Below are 24,756 nucleotides of genomic sequence, written 5' to 3' on the forward strand. Positions count from 1 at the left end.
AGGGAGAGAGAGAACGTGCATGCAAGTAGGGACAGGGGCAGGGGGAGAGAATCTTCAAGCAGACTCCCTGCTGAGCATGGAGCTGCGTGCAGGGCTCCATCCTTGACCCATGAGACCATAACCTGAGCTGAAACCAAAATCAGGCGCTTAACCGACTGAGCCACCCAGGCACCCTGGAATGTCCTCTTCTTTTTAACTCCCATGGGATGTAAGCACAGTATTTTCATGTATAGTAAATGTTCCGTTGATATTTATTGAATGCATGAAGATGGAAATTTTTGGTTTACCGTTTTCTATAACTTGTTCATTCAAGTTAGTAGAATGATAATGTGGTATATTAACAAGGCTTGTTATCGTCTTAGATTGAATCATATTGTGGCCTTCATTAACAGTATTTTATATTTTCAGGTGTAGTATCCGATACCTTTTAGCTAATATGAGTGCTGCTGAGGTGGGTGACTTCATGAGTTCACATTAACTGTGTGCAAGGTTGCTGCTTTGCTCCTGAAGCCTCAGAAGCCCTCATATTGCAGATGACTGTGGGTGCTTTTCCATTCAGTCCAGCCACATGTTCTTCAGTGAAGTCTCAGTGCTTTATCTTACTGTCAGTGAGAGGTTCCCCTGTTGCATTTTCTTTTTTAGCTTTTTGAAATTGTGAAGAATAAACTTGATTGCATTTTAAGCCTTCGGCTTCCTTTTAGTAAGTGAAGTGTATTTTGATTTTCATAAAGACATGTTTATTCCAAGAGGATTGTCAGATGTCTAGTTCTGCGGAAATCAAAGGCACAGTTAATCAAATACTGTTCTAGGATTTGATAAAAACTTGTACTTGAGTAACAAAATAGTTTCATTCCCATCCTGAATTTCTGTGAATTGATTTTAACTCTTCACAAGTTAATCAGTTTCCTTCAGGGAGTTCAGAGTTGTTGATTGATAGCTGCTACCTTTACAGAATCTTCATAAAGTAGGGAATTTTCATTACTTAGGGGTAAAGAGGTTTTCCCACGTTGTTCTGTGTGGACCTATCCTAGATCATGCAGTGTTACAAGGAGAAACAGTAGCCAGATCTCCCTGTCTCGAAATCTTAACTTTAATTTATACTTCAGACGGGCAGGGTATATGTAATTTTTTAAAAAGATTTTGTTTATTTATTTGACAGAGAGACTCAAGAGATAAGGAACACAAGCAGGGGGAGTTGGGAGAGGGAGAAGTAGCTTTCTGGTGAGCAGGGAGCCCAATGGGGGACTCGATCCCAGGACCCTGGAATCATGACCTGAGCCAAAGGCAGATGCTTAATGACTAAGCCATCCAGGCACCTGCACTTTTTTTTTTTTTTTTTTTTTAAATAAGCTCTATGGGGGCACCTGGGTGGCTCAGTGGGTTAAGCCTCTGCCTTCGGCTCAGGTCATGATCCCAGGGTCCTGGGATCGAGCCCCACATTGGGCTCTCTGCTCAGCGGGGAGTCTGCTTCCTCCTCTCTCTCTGCCTGCCTCTCTGCCTACTTGTGATCTCTCTCTCTGTGAAATAAATAAATAAAATATTAAAAATAAAATAAAATAAAATAAAATAAAAAATAAATAAATAAGCTCTATGCCCAGTGTGGGGCTTGAGCTCTCTGAGGTGGAGTCACATGCTCCACCGACTGAGCCAGGCAGGTGCCCCAAGGTGTTTGGATTTTTAAAAGTGATTTGTATTTAGTTGGATGTAGTCTCATAGTATACTATATATAGCATAGTATAGTAGTGTAGTATAGTATAATAGTGATACTACTGGGCCAAATAAAAGGTTTTTTTAGTACCACCCATCCTGACCCAGCAAAAGGTCACTGGGTATGGCTCCGGAATCAGACCAATGTACACCTTAAAAGGTCGAAACAAGGAACCAGAGAGTATGTTCATTCTGACCAGTAAAGTATCTTGGCAGCATCCAGTGACCTATAAGGGTAGGGTCTGCTATTCTCACATGTACTGATGATGTAATTTCTGGTATAAAATAATGCAAAGTCAGCGCAGGGGTGGTGTGAGTAGAAATTTCAATAAACCTTGGGCTCATTTGCATATCTAGTTCTAGCAAGACAAGATGGCTAGACATGGTCTCTGTCCTCAAAAGAGCTCAGATTCCAGTAAATTGGCTTCAGTTTGTGGTTTCTTCCAAAAACCTGGGGAAACTAAGAAGGTCTAACAAAAATGTGAAGGATGAGGAAGATTTCTATTAAAGACTTCATGATAGGGTACCTGGCTGGCTCAGTCGGTGGAGCGTGTGACTCTTGATCTCAGGGTTGTGGGTTTGAGCCCCATGTTGGGTGTAGCGATTACTTTAAAGAAAATAAAAATAAAAAGACTTCAGGAAAACTAGGGTGCCTGGCTGGCTTAGTCTGTACAGGGTATGACTCTTGATCTCATGATTATAAGTTTGAGCCCCACAGTGGGTGTAAAAATTACTTAAGAAATAAGATCTTTATTCTTTTTTTTAAGATTTTATTTATTTATTTATGTATCAGAGAGAGAGAAAGCGGGAGCACGCGCGCACGAGAAAGAGCACGTACGTGCACAAGCAGGGGGACTGGCAGGCAGAGCAGGCAGAGGGAGAAGCCGGCTTTCCACTGAACAAGGAGCTTGATGTGAAACTCGATCCCAGGACCCTGGGATCATGACCCAAGCCAAAGGCAGCCACCCATCCAACTGAGCCACCCAGGCGTCCCAAGAAATAAGATGTTAAAAAACAAAAAGGCTTCATGAAAACCACATTCAGTGAGTTAACAACAGTTATATGCGAATTGTTTTGTAGGGCTTCTTTTGGCATGAAAGGAACAAAAACTGTTTCAGAAGGCCTCCATATCCTGTGGGAATATGAGTGATGATTTCATTACCTAATCATGGAAGTGAAAATGAAGGACTGTGCAAATTAGTACTGGGCATGTAATTACAGAGGAATCGCATCTGAGCCCATTCCTGTGTATTCTCATTGGCATCTGTGCTCAGGGCCAAGTTTGGAAACATGCCCTCAGGAGCATGGGGTTTGGTGCTTTTGTGGACAGGGAAATGGTTGAATGGGAGAATTACTTAAAACTGGTCATTACAAAAGTGTGAGTCCCTTCATGTTTGCTTGCTAATTGTGCTTTGAGAAGATTTGGAAAGGGAGTGTGAAGTTGTTTTTATTGGGCCAAACATTTATTTTTCTTTTTCTTAAAGATTTTATTTATTTATTTGTCAGAGAGAGAGAGAGTGCACAAGCAGGCATAGTGGCAGGCAGAGGCCAAGAGAGAGAAGCAGGCTCCCCGCTGAGCAAGGAGCCCGATGTAGGACTCGATCCCAGGACCCTGGGATCATGACCTGAGCTGAAGGCAGCGGCTTAACCGACTGAACCACCCAGGCGTCCCCAAACATTTATTTTTCTTGAGAAAAAAATAGTATTCTGTAAATAAGCTCTTACAGCCTAAACTGATCAAGTTTGTTCTGAAGCCGACCCTAGCCTCACCATCTGCCAAACTGTTGAATGAAGGAACGACTGTGCTCGAGATGCCATGTGCAATTCAGATGTGAAAGATGCAGCCAAATCCAAGGACTCTGTTTCCTTGGGTTCTTTTCCCTAGTAAATTTCAGAGCTGAGTGGGGGTTAAAAATAGGAGAAAGTCAGTACAATAGGGCAGATAGCCAGTGGGAAGTGAGAAATGATCACTTGCAGGGGAAAGAATAAGAGGGAATATGGAAGTAATTTTTTTTTTCCCAGTAGTAAATTAGCCTTTTTTCTTTTTTGCCAGAAAAAATTTTTTAATTTTTGTTTTATATTTTATATAACTACTCTCTCTTTTTTTTTTTTTAAGATTTTATTTATTTGACAGAGATCACAAGTAGGCAGAGAGGCAGGCAGAGAGAGGGGGGGAAGCAGGCTCCCTACTGAGCAGAGAGCCCAATGTGGCGCTCTATCCCAGGATCCTGGGATCACGACCTGAGCTGAAGGCAGAGGCTTTAACCCATTGAGCCACCCAGGTGCCCCTATATGACAACTCTTTGGGGTAGGAGTTAGGGCTGGAAATGGATAGGCCTTCCTCTAGTGAGTTAAGCGTGTGGAAAAACAGCTCACCCAAGGTGGGGGTAACTAACTAGGATCATTTAATACAATTACAGTAAACCTATAGTAAACAGTGCTCTAATTTTGGGGAATGGAGGGGATTGCCACCACCTTCCCTCTGCCATTGTCCCTCTTCCCCCAGCTAGGAGAACTTAGGCTACCCCCCTACTTCCATTAGCTACCAGTCGTTCACCATCTCATTAAGATTCTAGGAGCCACTTTGCTAGGACACAGTGTAGTATCGTGAGCCAATTTGATAGATGAGTTTCTTGGAAGCGACTTCATGAGCTGATTCATGTTTTCATTTTCCTTAATGTGATTATTCTTACAGTGTTTATTTATCTTTTAAGATTTTATTTATTTGACAGATCACAAGTAGGCAGAGAGGCAGGCAGAGGTGAGAGGGGAAGCAGGCTCCCCACTGAGCAGAGAGCCTGATGCAGGACTCCATCCCAGGATCCTGAGATCATGACCTGAGCCAAAAGCAGGGGCTTAACCCACTGAGCCACCCAGGCACCCCTGGTTTTTTAAGATGTCATACATAATTCTTAGATAAATTACAGGAGTGGTAGAAATGAGAGGGGAAAGTTTCTGTTCTTTGCTCTCCCCATCCCCCTCATCTTTTGGAACATTTCAGATATCTGTATCTATATCTTTACATTTATATTTATATTTATATTTATATTTATATTTATATATATTTTAAGTAATCTCTACACCCAGTGTGGGGCTCGAACTTACAACCCCAAGATCAAGAGTTGCATGTCCTACTGGCAGCCAGCCAGGCAACCCTGGAACATTGCAGATCTTTCTCAAAACCCCAAGTATATTTCAGGAGTCCTCTTCTCTTCCCATTATTTTTTATTCTTTGCATCAGTGTTAGAGGGAATGCTGGAAATTTTAATGTCCTAGTGAGTGATCTGGGTAGGTGTGTATGGTCAAGGGGAATAGATTTATTAGAAAATAAGAAAATGAACTCAGATGTCCTTTCAGGAAGGAACTTGCTGCCCATCTGTAAGGAGTATAACTAAAGAAATCCTTTAGTCCCTTCATGGTGGGCCTCAGCTTTGGAGGAGCCCCCAGCCAGTGGCTGAGCAGAGCCTGGGTGGCTCAGTGGTTTAGGCCTCTGCCTTCGGCTTGGGTCATGATCTCAGGGTCCTGGGATTGAGCCCCACATCGGGCTCTCTGCTCAGCAGAGAGCCTGCTTCCCCCTCCTCTCTGCCTGTACTTCCTTGCTGTATTCCATTGTGTTAATTTCACTGTGTGAATGTAACACAATTTATCTGTTACGTTATTGATGGACATATATACTCTTTCTGTTTTTTTTTGTTTTTTTTTTACTCCCTGGATCTATTTTGATGCAAGACAATGCAAATATTGCCTTGTATATGATATTTTAGCTAGTTAGGCCTATTCTTGGAATATTTGTTTTCCTCTTAAGTGAATTGCCTTGTATAAAGCTAGAAAAACTTTTTTTTTTAAGATTTTATTTATTTATTTGACGGAGAGAGATCACAAGTAGGCAGAGAGGCAGGCAGAGAGAGAGAGAGGAGGAAGCAGGCTCCCTGCCGAGCAGAGAGCTTGATGCGGGACTCAATCCCAGGACCCTGAGATCATGATCTGAGCTGATGGCAGAGGCTGAACCCAATGAGCCACCCAGGTGCCTGAAAAGCTTTTTTTTTTAAAAGATTTTATCTATGTATTTGACAGAGAGATCACAAGTAGCCAGAGGCAGGTGGGGGTGGGGGGTGGGAGCAGGCTCCCCTGCTGAGCAGAGAGCCCCATGTGGGGCTCGATCCCAGGACCCTGAGATCATGACCCAAGCCGAAGGCAGAGACTTAACCCACTGAGCCATCCAGGCGCCCCTAGAAAAACTTTTCTTAATCCACGTCCTCAGAATGCTCTTATTACTCTTTATAGGTCCCACGGTTTGTTTTTCCTTTGAAGTTTGAGTTCTTGAATCATGCCTAGGGGGAGTTTAGTTGCTATACCCTTTGCTGTCTGCCAGTCCGAAACTTGCCTTAGAAGAGCTGTTAGAGGGACACCTGGGTGGCTCAGTGGGTTAAGCCACTGCCTTCGGTTCAGGTCATGATCTCAGGGTCCTGGGATCAAGCCCCACATTGGGTTCTCTGCTCGGCAGGGAACCTGCTTCCCCCACACCCCGCCTGCCTCTCTGCCTACTTGTGGTCTCTCTTTGTCAAGTGAATGAATAAAATCTTTAAAAAAAAAAAAAAAAAGAAGAGCTGTTAGAGAACAGTCTTCTAGTTTTATGGTTGTACTAGAACTTGACTGTCATTGTGGTTTACAGTGGAGAGAAACAATATAGTCAGAAGCCTGTAAGGATTTGTTAGATTTGGGATGGGGTTGGTATATGAGCTCTACCTGTCAAATGAGGACGGCTCACAGCTAGTGTGGGAAAGGGCTGAGGAACAAATTTCACATTGAGGGTCTGAAAGACATCATGTGCGGCTTGAATGTGTGTGCCTGAGTTGTTTGAGAGCTTCTGACAGTGTATACTGATGTTTGTGCATTTCCTACCATAGCTGTTTGAGTGGAATGTCATGGCCAGCTCCTCGGACAGTGAAGATGACAGTTTCATGGCTGTGGACCAAGAAGAAGCTGTGCTGGAAGGGACAATGGAGCAGGATGAGGAGCCCCACCCAGCACTGGAGGCTGAGGAGACAAGACATAACAGGTCCATGTCTGAACTGCCAGAAGAGGTTTTGGAGTATATCCTGTCCTTCCTTTCACCATACCAGGAGCACAAAACTGCAGCCCTTGTCTGCAAACAGTGGTATCGGCTTATCAAAGGTACTGTGGACAGTGGAAAGGCTTATTTATTTATTTAAAATCTGTTCTAATGATTTATTTTTGAACTCCCAATTTCATTTTCCCTATTCTCCCTTAAGTGTATCATGGTTCTAAAATTTAGTGTGAGACATTTAACTCTGTACATTTTCCTTTTCTCTTAATTTTGGCTGGTGTTATGAACAGCTTGAATTTTGTGATATTTAATCCCATTTGCAGTTTTAAAACAAAGATTCTTTTTCTGCATATTCTTAGAGTTAATCTGGTAAATTGTATTGTTCTTGAATTGGCGAAGTAGGGATGGACATGGGGTAACAGTATAATGAACGTTAATGTACCTCGTACTGTTGTTGGTCAGTGTAGTGGCTACTGTCCTGTCCTCACATCAGACTCTGAATTAGATGAAGAAATGGAGTGTGAGGCATAGTTAAGTATGTTAGCCAAGATCCTCCATTTACAAACACTCAACATTCAGGTAGTCTGGGTTTAGAGTCCATGTTCTTTATGAGGATATCATTGTATTTCTTAAAGTAGCTAACTGTGGCAAATGTGGAGTTGTACAAGCATTTACTGTTTAATTTTATCTCAAGCAATATGGGCCCTAGGCACGTCTTTTACATTTAAAAATGAGTTTCTCCTGTTTTTCCATCATTTCCTAATCAAGATTTCAACTTTGGCTAAATGTTGTAGTTACTAGGTGTACTATATTTTGAATTAATAGATAGCAAGTAATTGGCTTCATTAGGTTTTGTTTTGTTTTGTTTTGTTTTGTTTTTTTAAGATTTATTTATTTCAGAGAGAGAGCAAGGAGAGGAGAGGGCACAAACAAGGGGAGTGGCAGGCAGAGGGAGAGGGAGAAGCAGGCTGAGCATCCCGGGAGCCCGATGTGGGGACTTGGTCCCAGGACCCTGGGATCATGACCTGAGCCAAAGGCAGACGCTTAACCAACTGAGCCACCCAGGCACCCCAGGTTTTTTTGTTTTTGTTTTTGTTTTTTTAAGATTCATTTATTTATTTGGGAGAGAGGAGTGAAGGGGCAGAGAGAGTCCTAAGCAGACTCCATGCCGAATGTGAGCCTGGGAGCCCGATTTGGGGCTCCATCCCAGAACCCTGGGATCATTACCTGCCCTGAAGGCAAGCACTTAACCCACTGATCCAAGGCTTGGTCCCATGACGCCAAGATCATGACTTGAGCTGAAACCAAGAGTTGGACACTCAACCGACTGTGCCACCCAGGTGCCCCTTGACTTCATTACATTTTAAGTGGAAAAGGCCTGTTTGTAAAATTAAGATATCAGGCCAGTTAAATAATCTTTGATCAAAGCAAGGCTTGTATCAATTTGTTCTTTCCTGGTGGGAACAGGCAGTCAGAGTTAGGACAGAAAAACCTTTACATCAAACTGAGTTTTAAAATCTTTTCATCAGGGTGGTTCTTAGGAGGCATGGGGTCGTTGTCAGTTGCTCAGCATCCAGCCTGAGACCGAGGACCAGCTGTGCTGTAACTGCTTGCTGGGCCCTGTGCTCATTTGCTCACAACTGGTAATACTGGTGTGCACAGCCTGCTTCTACTTGTAGACTTAATGGACTCCCCAAGAAACTGGGGGCCTAACCTGTGGAAGTAGATGGTTTCATCTCTAAAATAGAAGTGCAAGAATCACGGACGAGGGACTGTGATCTAATAAAATACATGAATTTATTCTTAGGGGTTTTTTGTGGGGTTTTTTTGCATTCCAATTATTTTGATATATTTTTTTTAAGGGAGAGAAGCCCTAACCTAGTACTCACAGTCTTAAATCTTCAGGGGGAAGGAAGTTATTGCCAAGACAGTTTCCTCCTGTCCTGTTCTGTCACTAGGTATCTGTCTTTCATTCCTTGCTGCCTTACCTCATTTCAGCATTTATAAATCTGTGTTACTTTCTTCATCAATGTATAGTTGGCAGTGCTGTCACACATTGAGTGGCTGTGTCTAATATTTAATTCTTTTTTAAAATTTTTTAAAATTTTATTTATTTTATTTTTTAAAGATTTTATTTATTTATTTATTTATTTATTTATTTATTTGACAGACAGAGATCACAAGTAAGCAGAGAGGCAGGCAGAGAGAGAGGCGGAAGCAGGCTCTCTGCTCAGCAGTGTGCTTTTTTTTTTTTTAAAGATTTTATTTCTGTATTTGGGAGAGGGAGCATGAGCTGGGAGTGGGCAAGGAGCCTGAGCCAAAGACAGACATTTAACCAACTGAGCTACCCAGGCATCCCTTAATATTTAATTCTTAATTGTGAGTTCAGCCAAGGGGTAGTAATCATCATTGGAAAACATGTATAAGTACTCTGATCTTGCTTAAGGATCCACTAAGGTAACATGAGTTAAAAAATGTGTAACATAATTTGTTATACTCTTCATTCAGAATGTTGCTCTTTGAAATAAGATAATCATTTCATGTGTTAAAAAGATAGATTGTTAGGGCGCCGGGGTGGCTCAGTGGGTTAAAGCCTCTGCCTTCGGCTCAGGTCATGATCCCAGGGTCCTGGGATCGAGCCCCGAATCAGGCTCTCTGCTCAGCAGGGAGCCTGCTTCCCACCCCCCCCCCGCCTGCCTCTCTGTTCACTTGTGATCTCTGTCAAATAAATAAATAAAATCTTTAAAAAAAAAAAAAAAAGATTGTTCCAGAAACATGAAGCTCTCACTTTAAAAAAAAGGAAAATGGACTGGATATTTTAGAGTGGTTTTAGGTTTACAGCAAAATTGAATTGAAATTTTAGGATTTCCCATATATCCCCCTATCTTCCCAAAATCCACAGCCTCCCCTATCAACATCCCCTACCAGAGTGGTACATTTTTTACAGTTGATGAACCTCATGGACCACTCATTGCCCACAGTCCACAGTTTACATTAGGGTGCACATTCTTTGGGTTTGAACAACTGTATAATGACATGTATCCACCATTATAGTAAAAGCTCTCAGTTTTAAAGATAGCTTTCTGTAGTTGTAAATTCATCATTTCATAATTCCCTGTAAGCTAATTATTATCTCTTTGTTTAAGATGGAATATGCTTGGTTACCATGGTATAACCATAGGCATTAATGAATGCCTGTTATTTATATTCCAGACACTGTTTTACCAGCTCTTTCTCACAAAACTAAATTATTCCCCCACCCCCTTTGCTTTGGAGTAAATAATACAGTTATTTTATTTTTACTTACTTATTTTTAAGATTTTATTTATTCGACAGAGATCACAAATAGGCAGAGAGGCAGGCAGAGAGGGGGGGGCCACCGAGCAGAGATCCCAGTGTGGGGCTTGATCCCAGGACCCTGAGATCATGACCTGAGCCGAAGGCGGAGACTTAGCCCATTGAGCCACCCAGGCACCCCTATTTATTTATTTTTGAAAGTAAACTCTATGCCCAGTGTGAGGCTCAAACTCACAACCCTGAGATCAAGAGTCGTATGTTCTACTGACTGAGCCATGTGCCCCTACCAATTATTTTAATGTGTTGCCTCATCATATGACATAAAGGGGAGCAGAGTTACAGTGCAAGCTAATTTTGTAAGCTTGAGCTTAGTAACACTTAACCTCCCTGAACCTTGGTAAAGTAAAAGGAATGGATTTTCTTGTTTTGAAATTCTGTTTTCCTTCTTTGAATGAAAAAATCAGAGAAATTTGGAGTTCCTCAAAAAAACTTAGGTCTTTTTAAATATTTTATTTATTTATTTATTTATTTATTTATTTATCAGAGAGAGAGAGAGAGAGAGAGAGAGAGCACAAGCAGGCAGAGTGACAGAAGCGGAGGGAGAAGCAGGCTCCCTGTCGAGCAAGGAGCCCGCTGCAGGACTGGGTCCCATGATCCAGGGATCATGACCTGAGCCGAAAGCAGCCTCTTAACCAACTGAGCCACCCAGGCATTCTGGAATCTTAAGTCTTATAAAAGTGATAAGATAGTTAATAGATGCAATTTTAATAATTTGATTGAAAAGTGAAGTATCCAGGCTGAGGCCTTTGTTATTTTTGTCTTTAGGTGTAGCCCACCAGTGTTACCATGGTTTCATAAAGGCTGTCCAGGAAGGACACATTCAGTGGGAGAGTCGAACATACCCTTACCCTGGAACTCCAATCACTCAGCGGTTCTCACACAGTAAGTATTCACCGTGAGAGCAGAGGCCACCCTGCCTTTAGTCATATCTAAAAATTACATCAGAGGCATGTATTTTGTTTGACTTTTTAATGAAATGAATTCAAAGTGAGGATTTATATTAATTTTATAATTTCAGTCAGGGAAGAGTGTGAGCCTAGATACAGCATAGACACTCTGGTATAACTTTATATTTGGATTTTTCTAGTATCTGCTCCAAAGAGGTCAAGGTATTATCTTAGACTTGAACATCTGACGTCAACTCAGAGGAAACAAAGGAAAGGAGTGCACATGGGTATTTCTGAGACCCTACTTTGGTAGTAGCCAGGATTTAGCACTAAGTCTTAACAATAATTCTTTATTTTAACATAGTATATGTTTAGCAAACACTGAATTTGGGGTAACACAAAAATTTTTGAACACAAAGGGTATTAACTATAAAATACAAATTTAAATAGTAAAATTATAAATCTTCTTAGTGTCAGGTGTTCAGTGTAGTTATTCCACAGTTCTGTAAATCACTCAGTGCTCATCATGATCAGTGTATATTTTTTGACCTCTTCAGCAGAAGGAGAGTTTATTGGTTATTCATGTTGCATAAAAATTACCACAAAACTTAGCAGCTTAAAACGTTTCTTTTTTTTTTTTTTTTTTTTTATTTGAGATTTTATTTATTTATCTGACAGAGATCTCAGGTAGGCAGAGAGGCAGGCAGAGAGAGAGGAAGGGAAGGAGGCGCCTGCCAAGCAGAGAGCCCAAGGCGGGGCTCGATCCCAGGACCCTAGGATTATGACCTGAGCCGAAGGCAGAGGCTTTAACCCACAGAGCCACCCAGGCGCCCCACAACGTTTATATTACAGAGTTCCTGAGGGTCGGGAATTTGGGAGTGCTTTAGCTGGGAGCTTCTGGCTCAGGGTCTCTGATGAGGTTGCAGTCAGTCTGTCCGCCAGGGCTGTAGTCACCTGAAGGCTTGACTGGGTCCCAGGGGATCCGCTGCCAAGTTCACTCAAGTAACTGTAGACACGAGGCTTTCATTCTTTGGGACTTGGACCTCTGTGTAGAGCTGCTAATTACTTGGCAGCTGGCTTCCCACAAAATGAACTGAGAGGGAGACACAGACATCAAGACAGAAGCCATGATCTTTTCCAACCTCATCTCTGAAGTGAATACTGACTTTTCTGCTCAGTTCTTATGGTCACACAGAGATTGACTAGCGGAATAAATACCAGGAAGTGAGGACTGTTGGAGGCCATCTTGGAGGCTGGCTGCCCCAGACTGTATGTGGTACTCATATCCAGAGGGAATTTAGTCCATAATTACAATTTATTATTGTCTTTGAACTGGGTCTAAATAGATCAAAGGAACAGGCCAAACTATTCCTGTGTTTTCAGTTTTCTTGAGCTATTTTTACTTGTCCTGTTGTAAATCCCCCAAGACAGTGGATCTCAAAGTGTGATTCCTGGGCTTCTCAGGGAGGAGGGCATCTGTGAGACCCTTTCAGGGGTCTGCAGAGTCAGAACTGGTTTTGTTTATTTTAATACCCCTGCCTTGAGTCCTGCCCAGGCTGCAGCAGTTTTACCTAGCATTGCTTTTGGACCATCCGGGCAGATGTCAACGTAGTGAAAGGGCCATTAACAGCAACTACTGAAAATTACCCCAAACCCAACGACTAGTACTACTAGTACTACTATTTCCTCCTCCTCCTCCTCCTGCTCTTCTCCCCTTCCTCCTTCTCAATTTTATTACCTCAAACATAATTTTGAAAGGGTCTTGAATGTTTTCAGGAGTATAGACTCTAAATGAATTCTTGATAGGAATATTTAATGAAATTACAGAAGAATCCATGTTAGGTCCAATATTTATTGTTCAAGGGGGTGTTAACTTCAGTTACCTACAGATATTTGGACTAAGAAGTGGAGAGAAGGTTTCTAAAGACTGTTTTCAGATGATTTTTTGAAACAAGTAGTTTTAGAACCCTAGGTGAGGGAAATGGAGCGAATCTGGGTAAAGTAGAAACCAGACTGGCTAGTATTCAGGGATGAATAATTATCACAGCAATAGTTCAGCTTTCTAGTGAGAGAAGAAAGAAATATTTTTCTGTTAACAGCTTTGGAAAGAGTATCACCACAAAATAGAGATAGTTATTTGAAGGGGAAATGGAAAGGAAAAGTGCATTGAGTAAGCTCACAGAAATTCAGAGGTTGGTGGGTTTTGATATATGTTTTTAACCTTACAATTTTTTCATATCTTCACTTGAAAGCCAAGAAAGTGTGCCATAGATTTTTTTTAAAAGGGGCTGTGTCTCATTTCCTCTGAGCGCATCTCTCATTGTTCCCTTTCTCTCTGCGTGCGAACTGGCAGACTGAAGACGACTGTTACATGGGAAGTCGGCATTTTTCAGAATAGGTTAAAAACCAGGAATTCCTTCAGTGTCTTTCCTTAGCTCCTTCCTCTTCCTACTTTGTGTTTCTCCCCAGAGCCCATTTTTATTTCTTATTCTTGACTCATGTTGAGCTCAAGGTCTGCATTTCCAGGTCTTTGCTCATATTGCCACAGAGATACACAGATGTTTCCTATCTTGCCAGCTACTCGTGGCCCTTAGGAGTTCCCCCAGATGTTCTGCTCTCCATAGTTTAGTTAATGGCATTATCATTCTTTTGGTTACACACTTGAATTCTTGGATTTATCCTCACTTCTTCTCTTTCCTTCAGCAACAAAAGTCACATCTTACTGATTCCATCCATTTCTGCAATCTCTTATATCTTTTCTTATTTTTCCCATTACTCACTTTTATGAGCTAATCATTCCATCTTTCCTAAATCTTTTCTTTTTTTTTTTTTTTTAAAGATTTTATTTATTTATTTGACAGAGAGAGATCACAAGTAGACAGAGAGGCAGGCAGAGAGAGAGAGAGAGAGAGAGAGAGAGGGAAGCAGGCTCCCTGCCAAGCAGAGAGCCCGATGCGGGACTCGATCCCAGGACCCTGAGATCATGACCTGAGCCGAAGGCAGCGGCTTAACCCACTGAGCCACCCAGGCGCCCTTCCTAAATCTTTTCTAAATGGTCTTCTTTTTCTCTCACTTCATCTAAAATTGCACTAGACACTTCTGGCACCCATCTCTGAAACTGGGGACAGTGCCACCTCCTAGGGCATTTGGAAATATGTAAGGTCATTCATTGCTCATTGGCTTGACTGGAGAGCAGTGCATGCATTTAGTAGCAAGGACCAGGATGCTGTCTGTCCTGTGGTGAATGGGATGCTCTTACACAAAGAGAATGGACCTGCCTAAAATGACAGGAGCCCCTGTCCGGATCTGCTGCAAGTCTGAAACCTGTCCTCTGCCGAGAAACCTCAGCCTTTCTACACTGCGTGCAGAAGTTTCCACTCCCTTGGACTTTCAGGGCCCCAGTATACTCTTTCAGCCTGAATCTCTGCCGCATCCTCACACAGCTAGGCTCCACCCACACGAGGCTCCTTGTTATGTCTTAAATTTCCTGTGTCAGGGGCGCCTGGGTGGCTCAGAGGGTTAAACCTCTGACTTTGGCTCAGGTCATGATCTGAGGGTCCTAGGATCGAGCCCTGCATCAGCCTCTCTGCTTAGAGTTCTCTCTCTGTGTCAAATAAATAAATAAAATCTTTAAAAAAAAAAAAAATTTCCTACATCATGGCCTTGTTTGGATGCCCCGATTGCCTTCTCCCTTTCCCTCCTATTCCTTTTTCATCCCTGGACTTGTTTTTCCCTTGTTAATGGCCTGAAAATGTTTTATCCTCTAACACCCATCTCAGAGATAAAGCCAAAAGCCAAGTTCTTCATAAACTCCTCTCATATTTCCTGCATGGAGATTAAGCTCTTTTCTTCATCTACTTGTACACCCCTAAAACACTCTTCCTTCCTTCCTTGTACTGTTTATTACCATCTATCTGTCCCCATAATTGTCAGAGAGGCTGTATATGAAAGAAGAACTTTTTTTTTTTTAAGATTTTATTTATTTGACAGAAAGAGACAGCGACAGAGAGCACAAGCAGGGGGACACAAGTGGGAGAGGGAGAAGCAGGCCTCCCACCAAGCAGGGAGCCCGATGTGGGACCAGTCCCAGGACCCTGGGACCGTGACCCAAGCCAAAGGCAGATACGCAATGATTGAGCCACCCAGGCATCCCTGATAGAAGAACTTCAAACTTGAGAAGCAAGTCCCTTAGCTCTTATTTTTTAATTTTTATTTAGCAAATTTTTAAAAAAAGATTTTATTTACTTGACAGAGAGGGAGGGAGCACAAGCGAGCAGAGCTGTAAGCAGAGGGAGAAGCGGGCTCCCTGCTGAGCAGAGAGGATGATGCGGGGCTTTATCCCAGGACCCTGGGATCATGACCTGAGCCGAAGACAGAGGCTTACCCGACTGAGCCACCCAGGCACCCCTTTAACAAATTTTTAAAATTTATTTTATTTTTATTTTTTCAATTTTTTAAGATTTTATTTATTTGTGAGAGAGAGAGCGTGCAGCAGCAGGGGCTGGGGGGAGAAGGGGCAGGGGGAGAAGCAGACTCCCCGCAGAGCAGGGATCCCAATGCAGGACTCAATCCCAGGACTCTGGGATCATGACCTGAGCTAAAGGCAGCTGCTTAACTGACTGAGCCACCCAGGTGCCCCCAATTTTCTTTATTTTTAAGTAATCTCTACACCCCAATATAGGGCTCAAAGTCATGATCATCAAGAGTTATACACCCCCCCGACTGAGCCAGACAGGCGCCCCTCCTTAGTTCTTCTAACTCACAGTTTTCTCATCTGTAAAGTGTATATAACAAATTCTGTTTATGCCACAGCATTGCTAGGAAATTTAATCAAGGAAATGCTTGTTTTAAACTGCAGAGTGATGGGGTGTTGAAGGTGTCTGCTCCACAGGTGGTTGACTCCTGGAGGATAAGCCGGTTCCAGGTCTTAGACATCCATGCACCTTTCCTGACATTTGGTTCAGAATTGAAATCTATTGAATTCTGTGAAATTAAGTGTCACAAAGATGGAGCAGTACAGCTTCTTTCCTGTGTAGAAGCCTGGGACAAAAATGAAGCCAGTTTTCCTAGCTATTTGGCAATTGTGCGCATGACTAATCATGAAGTCTTGACTAACAGAGAATGTCCTTTTCAGATTGATGGAGGGATCTCTTAGAGTCCCTAGCCTCATGCTTTTAGTGTTTAGGTTTAGGCTGCACATGGGGTCGGGTCATTTCCTACCCATGCTAGTAGTGCCCGTGCAGTAGCTAGCAGGCCCAGACTGGATAAGCAGCCTTGCTTGTTCCATAGTTACGTAATCACTTATCAAATATGTCCTAGCTTGTAGACGTGAGACACTTGACAGCAAAGCTCTTTAAGCATGGGATAAATGCCTCAGGACCTTTCCCTGGAAACAAGTGGAAAACAAAAGAGAATTTAACATCTGAATGTGCAAAGGTTGGAGTTCAGTGAAATTTCTTGAGTGACTCCCAGGCATCATGGGAAATATGAAACAACTGGAAGACCTTGCGCTGGAGAGGATTATACTGCAGTAGGCAGTTGTGCTGGGTGCTGAAGAACTGCTTGCTGTGTGTTCATGTGAATATTTGACTTGCCTTTGAGTAGGGATTATTAGATATTAACTGGAAATAGATGTCTTGGAATAGTTATTCATGGAGCAATCGAACCATTTTAGAAAATTTGAAGAGATTTAGCAATTAGAATAAACATTCTTAATGTTACTTCTTAGCAGAATGTTCATGCTGTACTGTGAACTATAACTTTTGTATTGTACATTCCAGTGGTCTGGATGTTCTAAAAGAAAATGTGCTGTTTGGGTGGAGAATGCTGGTAAAAGGGAAATGACTACTTGAGTGCTGGTATTTGCTTAAATTCTTAATTTTTTCTAAAAGGCCCATTGAACTCATTGGGTCTCCCCACCCCCACCCATACCAACATGTAGGTGTCTTAAATAAAAATAGACAATAAACAAAAGTTTAGTAGGATGCTTAAAATTTTTGAGTGTATTATTGATGGCTATTTTCTCATTCCATTATATCTGAGTTCTAAACATAGCTGCCTGAATTGACTCCCTTCCTCTCCAAGCTTCGTTGATAATTAACTGATAGGCATTGAGAATACAGTGTGTGTGAAACTTGTCGTTTCAGGCCTGCTAGGTTTGCAGAGTTTGGGCTGTCCCTTCCTCTTCCAGAAACCTTTGTTTGCTCAAAGAGAAGCAGGAAAATGCCGATTGCCTTATTTTAGTATGGGATTAAAATACATGTGGCAAGGACCTCATGGGGCCCAGCTGTTGGCTGGGGTTTCAATCCAAATAGAGAAGAAGAAGAACGTGGGCTAGCTCTTTGAAAAAGAAAGGCACTGTGCTTTTTTGCTATATGAAGGAAACAGCTGCCAAGAATTGGTCTTTGAAGAACAGTGAGACGTAAATGAGCCCTTGACTCTCTTAGTTATGGATTTGTCTTATTAAAGATTCTTACAGTGGACACAAATTCAGGTTCAGAAACCATAGGACATTGCTAATTTCTGTTCTGTAAGTATGGGTTACCAGGAGGAAGAGAATGTTCTTTCGTGCCTGGCACCAGTTGGTTCAGTTGAAAATTTCTTTCACATTTGTTGGAGTGGCTCATTGAAGACAGATAGGAGAAGACCAAGACGCTGAAGCTCAGCTCCATTAGCGGACATGGAAATGTGGCTCTGGCAGTTACGCTTTTCGTCTGAGGTCAGCTAAACTCTGTCCTTTGTTATTTGCAGTTCTTAACAATCTGAAGTATGGGCAGTGGACTTCCATAGGATTTTACTTCTTGGTAGTTGGGGGGACGTTACTTTTTTTTTTTTTTTTTAATTTATTTATTTTGAAATTTTACTCATTGAGCACTCTTTTTTTTTTTTTTTAAATATTTTATTTTATTTATTTGACAGACAGAAATCACAAGTAGGAAGAGAGTCAGGCAGAGAGAGAGGAGGAAACAGGCTCCTGGTGGAGCAGAGAGCCCGATGCGGGGCTCGATCCCAGGACCCTGGGATCATTACCTGAGCTGAAGGCAGAGGCTTTAACCCATTGAGCCACCCAGGCGCCCCTCATTGAGCACTCTTAATCTGAATTCTTGTGTGCTCTTGCTGGAACGATATTCTTATTTAATGACAACATTGTCAGTTTGCTTAGTGTGCTCAGAAATTACATTTCCATAGCCATTCTCTGGGCCTTCTTTTATTTTATACACACACACACACACACACACACACACACACACACACACACACACGTATATATATATATTTTTTTAAAATTTATTATTTTTTATAATCTCTACACCCAGCGTGGGGCCCAAACTCATGACCCTGAGATCAAGAGTTGTGTGCTTCTCTGACTGAGTCAGCCAGGTGCCCCTTTCTGGGCCTTATTTTAAAGAGTAATGTGAGGGGTGCCTGGGTGGCTCAGTTGGTTAAGCTTCTGCCTTTGACTCAGGTCATGATCCTGGGGTCCTGGAGCCCCACATTGGGCTCCCTGTTTAGTAGGGAGCCTGCTTCTCCCTCTCCCTCTGCCCTCTGGTTGTTCACACGCTTTCTCTCTCTGTCAAATGAATAAATACAACCTTTAAAGAAAAAAAAGAGTAATATGATATTAACCAATCTGAAGACAAGAGGCTGGTTATATAAAGATGGCACCTGGCAAAGAGTTGGAGAACATGTGAAATAATTGATCTTTGAACGATATGGGCTATAATTACAGTGTTAGAGGGGCTTCAGAGTTACACATCAGCTATGCATTTATTGTTTTCTCTCTAGGTGCATGCTATTACGATGCTAACCAGTCTATGTATGTGTTCGGAGGCTGTACCCAGAGCAGCTGCAATGCGGCCTTCAATGACCTCTGGAGACTTGACCTAAATAGCAAAGAGTGGATCCGACCTTTGGCTTCAGGTAAGAAAGAAAATGCGGATCTTTGTCCTCTTACCAGGTAACTCCCTGTGCATGGTAATTCTTTCTGGCTGTTTTGGTGTTGGTCTCTGGTGCTGGGGCCCCAGGTCCTTTGTCAGATCTGCTGTGTAAATGCCAAAAGTAATGTGTTTGTATAGGTCTTTAAAATAAAAATTTTTAAAAAAGCTTTATCCTGAGTACTGGTGCGCTGCCAGGATTGCTGGGCTACTGTGTGAATTCGTTTGTGTGGTTTTCTCAAGTGCTTGCACTGGTGTGATACGCTTTTTGGTATGAAGTTGAAGTAAGAGCAGACACACAGCATCGTGAGAACTATAGCTGACTGACAGAAGCTGTTGTCCCAGGGCTGAGAGCTCTGAATGAGTATCTTTTGTTGTCGCCAGCTCAGATATTTGGGGAGTGTATGGAACATGCCTCTGCTGGTTTCTCTCAACAACCCAGGAGTGTGGGAAGATTCTTGAGTAGGTACATTCCTGCACAGCCCCACTGTGCCACAGTTCCAGCAAAAAGCAACTGTTTTTTTTTTTGTTTTGTTTTGTTTTTTTTTTTGACCTCACCTTTCTTGAGGCAGGTGGGGGATTTGTTTTTGCACACTTGAGGCAGGACAGTTTGAAAAGACATAGCCACAAGATTGAAGGAGCTGGGGTGATAGAGAAATAGAGTCCACGAAGCATCAAGCACGCTACGAGATTCATTGGCAAGCTTTCCCCAGACACTCATTTGGCTTTTCAAGGTCGGAATTCACTCTAGGACTAAAGAGACTGAGGTTTTCCTTGAGCAGATTCTTATTTAGGTCTTGATTTACTGCTTTGATTATTAGATGGGAAGTGACTTGGTGTAGTAAAAAGTGCCCTGAGCTAAGAGTGAAGAGACCTGAGTTTCATTTCCTGGCAAAACAGCCAGTTCACCATGTATCTGTGTACGGGCGACTGCATCTCTCTGGGATGAATGCAGATTAGGACTAGACGATTCTGTTTTATAGAGGGTTGGGAAGGCTGGTTGGTGTATGCTTCCCTTTTTTTCTGTGATGACTGCTATGAATGTCTAGGCCAGGGACTTAAAACCTTTTTGAGATGAGGCTACATTTTGCTCCCCCAAAGCTGTAAGCTCCTGTTCCTTCCCCTGCAGTAGGCAAACATAGGAGGCAGGAGCCTACTGACGGCAGGTGTTCATTCACGAGTAGGGCTGGCGTGTGTATAGGTGAAATTCTCCATTAAAATCATTAGAAAGATGACTAGGTTTTAATCTTTTAAAAATTTTGAAAGTTTGGGGGCGCCTGGGTGGCTCAGTGGTTAAAGCCTCTGCCTTCAGCTCAGGTCACGATCTCAGGGTCCTGGGATCGAGTCCCGCATCGGGCTCTCTGCTCAGCAGGGAGCCTGCCTCCTCCTCTCTCTCTGCCTGCCTCTCTGCCTACTCGTGATCTGTCTGTCAAATAAATAAAAAAAAAAAAATCTTTAAAAAAAAAAAAAAAAAATTTTGAAAGTTTGTACTATTTTAGGGCCCTCAGAATTGTGTGAGGGTTTCCTTTTCTAGCCCTCTGTCCCCTGTTGCGCTTCGTGCAATATTAATATTTGGAATCACAGATTCAGAAATGTGGCAGATCTCTTCAGCTCAAGCATCCTGTTGCCACTGTACTTGGTGTCTAGGTCCCATTTCAGAGCAGCTTTGATTATTCTAATCACAAAATACCAATATCATCTTTCTCTGTCTTGTAAACAAGCTTTATACCTCTGATAATTTGATATGGAGCTCTGGACTGTGGGACCTTCATAGCCTATTGCTAACTGCTGTGCTTAGTTTCCCTTATTTCTCCCTGTAAGGTAGACATGGGACTTTTTATTAAAACCACTAAGGCTATGTTTTGAAATCCCCAAGGTAGAAGTATCAGAGAAATAACTGACTTTAAAAATACAATGTTAGGGGCGCCTGGGTGGCTCTGTTGGTTGAGCATCCGGCTCCTGGTTTTGGCTCAGGTCATGATCTCAGGGTCGTGAGATTGAGCCCCGTATTGGGCTCCATGCTCAGTGGGGGGAGTCTGCTTGAGATTCTGTCTCCCCGATCCCCTCTCCCCCACTCTTGTGCATGTGCATGTGCATGTGCTCTCTCTCAAATAAAAATCTTTCAAAAAAATAAAAATACAATGTTCGACTCTTTCCTTTTATAAAACATAGAAACTCCTGAAGGTTTGATTTTCTAACAAAGTGTCTCAAAGAATCTGCTAGCCACTTCACTCTAATCTACAATTAAAGCCTACTTTTAAAGGGGGATGAACAGCTATTTGAAATGTCTACTTTTTAAACAAACAAATAAGCAATAGTTTTTAAAGAATCCTGTGAGATTTTCCTTCAGGCAGAAATCCCATGGGAAGATTGCCTGAGGAAATGTTTCTGCCTGCTGTCATGAGTTCCAACCAAATTACTTCCTAACTGAAACATCAGTGAGTCTTTCTGAACAAAACACAGTTGTTGATATATGCCTTGGTGTGCCTGACTCACCCATTTTAGTGCATGGGGGTGGGTAGGTTGGAAGGTGGCTAAAGGGAGGGTGCCTGCCACCCTTTGGTGTCAGCTGTGAAGTCTTCTCACGTGTGAGCATTTGTAAGCAGTGAGTATTCAAAGCACTAGCCTGAACAGGGTTCAGTCTGCGAGTGTAGTGGTGCGGAGAAGAGCATCACATGAGCAGGAGGGGGCAGTCTCATTTTGGAGCAGAGTCTTTCCGGAGAGTGCTCCTGCATCAGGCGTCTTTTTCCTTGTTCATTTGTTGATCCTGCAGATGAGACTGGGGCCTTCTCATTTTTGGTGATGTGAGCGGTAGCCCGCTCAGGCTGCCATAGCAACATACCATAGACTAGGGGCATAAACAACACAACTTTATCTCTCATAGTTCCAGAGGCTGGGAGTCCAAGGTCAGGGTGCTGGTTGAGGGCCGTCTTCCTGGCTTTCAGACTGCCTTCTTGCTCTGTCCTCACCTGGCGGAGATAGTGTTCTGGTGCCTCATCCTCTTTATAAGAACATTAGTCCCATTATAAAGGCCTCAACCTTATAACTTCATTAAACCTGGTTATTTCCCAAAGGTTCTATCTCCAAAGGCCACCACACTGGTGTTAGGGCTTCAACATACGAATTTTTTTTTTTTAAAGATTTTATTTATTTATTTGACAGAGAGAGATCACAAGCAGGCAGAGAGGCAGGCAGAGAGAGAGGAGGAAGCAGGCTCCCCGCCGAGCAGAGAGCCCGATGCGGGGCCCGATCCCAGGACCCTGAGATCATGACCCGAGCCGAAGGCAGTGGCCCAACCCACTGAGCCACCCAGGCGCCCCTTCAACATACGAATTTTGACAGGATACAATTCAGGCCGTAGCCATTAGAATTAATGTGACTTGCCCCTGAGTCCTTATTGTTAGTTCCTTTCGAAATGATAGAAGTGCTCCATCTCGAGGGAGTGTGGTAGTAACGGGTGTTAGAATGATAACTCACACTGCTGAGAGACTTCGGGAGGCCTGGCTGGCTCAGTTGGTAGAACATGTGACTCTTGATCCCAGGGTCGTGAGTTCTAGCCCAACATTGGGTGTGGAGCCTCCTGAAAAACCAAACAAACAAAAACGAACAAATAGAGGCACCTGGGTGGCCTAGTTGGTTAAGCATCTGCCTTTGGCACAGGCCCAGGGTCCTGGGATCAACCCCCGTGTCAGGCTCCCTGGCCAGTGGGGAACTGCTTTTCCCTCTCCTCCCTGCTTTCTCTCTCTCTCTCTCTCTCTCAAATAAATAAATAAAATCTTAAAAAAAAAAAAAAAAAAAAAAAGGAAGGAAGGAAGAAAGAAAGAGCTGAGCGAGACCTACCTACAGCCAGTACTTCTCAGACATTTCTGGTGCAGTACCTCCTTCTCCCTTTACAGCTGTTGCTGCAGCCCCTCCTCTCATGAAGCTTATATTGTATTGGGGGAGAAACGAAAACAAATAGAAAGTATTAAGAGAGCAGGGAATGAGATAGAATAAGAGGGGAAGAGCTACTTTAAACAGGAGGCAACATTCTTTGCTGATTTGAAGGATAAAGAGTGGAGCGAGTGAGACCAGCATGTGCAAAGACCCCGGGACAGCAAAGAATGGAATGTATTGGAGGACCTGAAAGCAGACCTCTGTGGATGTAGCATGATGAGCAAGGAGTAGAGTGGTGGAGATGGAGTTGAGATGTAGACAGGAGCCAATTCATTCATACCCCAAGGTCTGGAAGATTTTGAAATTTTAAGCAGAGGAATATTATGGATCCAATTTATATTTTATAGAACACTTCTGCTGCTGTTTAGGAAATAGATTGAAGCCATGAGAACAAAACAGAGACCAGCCAGGAGGCCATCACAGTGGTATGAGTGAGAGGAGGTGATGACTTGGACTAGAGTCCTAGTAGTAGAGAAAAAGGGTAGTGGATGAATTTGAGCTGAAATTTTATGCTAGAATTGATAGGACTTGTTGATGGTTTGACTGTCGGAGGGTGAGAGGATTAGTCAAGGCTGATTTAGGTTTCAGGTTTGGCAGCTAGGTAGACAGTGGGCCTGTTTGCTAAAATGGAAAATAAATGTTTGGAAGAGGGGTGCCTGGGTGGCGCAGCGGGTTGGGCCTCTGCTTTTGGCTCAGGTCATGGTCTTAGGGTCCTGGGATCAAGCCCTACATCGGGCTCTCTGCTCAGCGGGGAGCCTGCTTCTCCCTCTCCCTCTGCCTGCCTCTCTGTCTACTTGTGATCTCTATCTCCCTCTGTCAAATAAATAAATAAAGTCTTTAAAAATAAAAATAAATGTTTGGAAGAAGTTTAAGTTTTTATTTCTTTATACTTTTAAGTGGTGGTATCCCATAATTAGTTGTTGTGAGATTTTGACATTTAAAATAGAGGGGCTGCCTTCCCTTAAATGATGCCATGGCCCTTCCTTTTGTTTGGTTAATTCTACTCTCATCATTCATTTGTTCTGGCAGCAAATATTTAAGAATTTCCTACCTTGTGTCTGGTATTATTTCAGATGCTGGGGATACAGGAACGAATAAAACAGACAAAAATCCAACTCTTAATGGAGATCAAATCTCAATGAGAGAAGACAGATATTTAAAAGGACAAATAGGGGCACCTGGGTGGCTCAGTGGGTTAAAGCCTCTGCCTTTGGCTCTGGTCATGATCCCAGGGTCCTGGGATTGAGTCCCACATTGGGCTCTCTGCTCAGCCTGCTTCCCCCGCTCCCCCCTGCCCCCGCCGCCTGCCTCTCTGCCTACTTGTGATCTCTGTCTGCCCAAAAAAATAAAAATAAAATAAAAGGACAAATAATGGTGGGCACCTGGGTGGCTCAGTTGGTTGAGTGTCTGACTTTGGTTCAGGTCATGATCTTGGGATCCTGGGATTGAGCCCTTTGTCAGGCTCTGTGCTCAGCGGGGAGGCTGCTTATGCCTCTCCCGCTGCTACTCCCCCTGCTTATGGTTGCATGCACTCACTGTCTCTCAAATAAATAAAATCTTTTTTAAAAATAATAAATAGGGGTGCCTGGGTGGCTCAGTGGGTTAAATCCTCTGCCTTCGGCTCAGGTCATGATCCCAGGGTCCTGGGATCGAGCCCCACATTGGGATCTCTGCTGAGTGGGGAGCCTGCTTCCTTCTCTCTCTCTGCCTGCCTCTCTGCCTACCTGTGATCTCTGTCTGTCAAATAAATAAATAAAATCTTAAAAAGAAAAAATCCCCAAGCCTGGGTCCCATTTAAATAAATAAATAAAAATGAATGAATGAATGAATGAATGACAATGTAATACAGTATGTTAGAAGATGATTA

At 42.9% G+C, this 24,756-nt stretch overlaps 1 protein-coding gene across 1 annotated transcript in view; it reads left to right on the forward strand.

Moving 5' to 3' along the window:
* Positions 1-24,756, forward strand: part of LOC111154709 (F-box protein 42) — a 103,683-nt gene that overhangs the window by 50,093 nt on the left and 28,834 nt on the right. Inside the window, exons 2-4 of the mRNA XM_022514562.1 lie at positions 6,615-6,882; positions 10,898-11,014; positions 18,805-18,939. Of these exons, the coding sequence (XP_022370270.1) occupies positions 6,633-6,882; positions 10,898-11,014; positions 18,805-18,939 (502 nt within the window). The 5' untranslated portion in view covers positions 6,615-6,632. The remainder of the gene's footprint in view (positions 1-6,614; positions 6,883-10,897; positions 11,015-18,804; positions 18,940-24,756) is intronic.

The sequence above is a fragment of the Enhydra lutris genome, unplaced genomic scaffold (assembly GCF_002288905.1).
Source record: "Enhydra lutris kenyoni isolate GAN:26980312 unplaced genomic scaffold, ASM228890v2 scaffoldscaffold38, whole genome shotgun sequence".
In the NCBI taxonomy this organism is placed as follows: domain Eukaryota; kingdom Metazoa; phylum Chordata; class Mammalia; order Carnivora; family Mustelidae; genus Enhydra; species Enhydra lutris.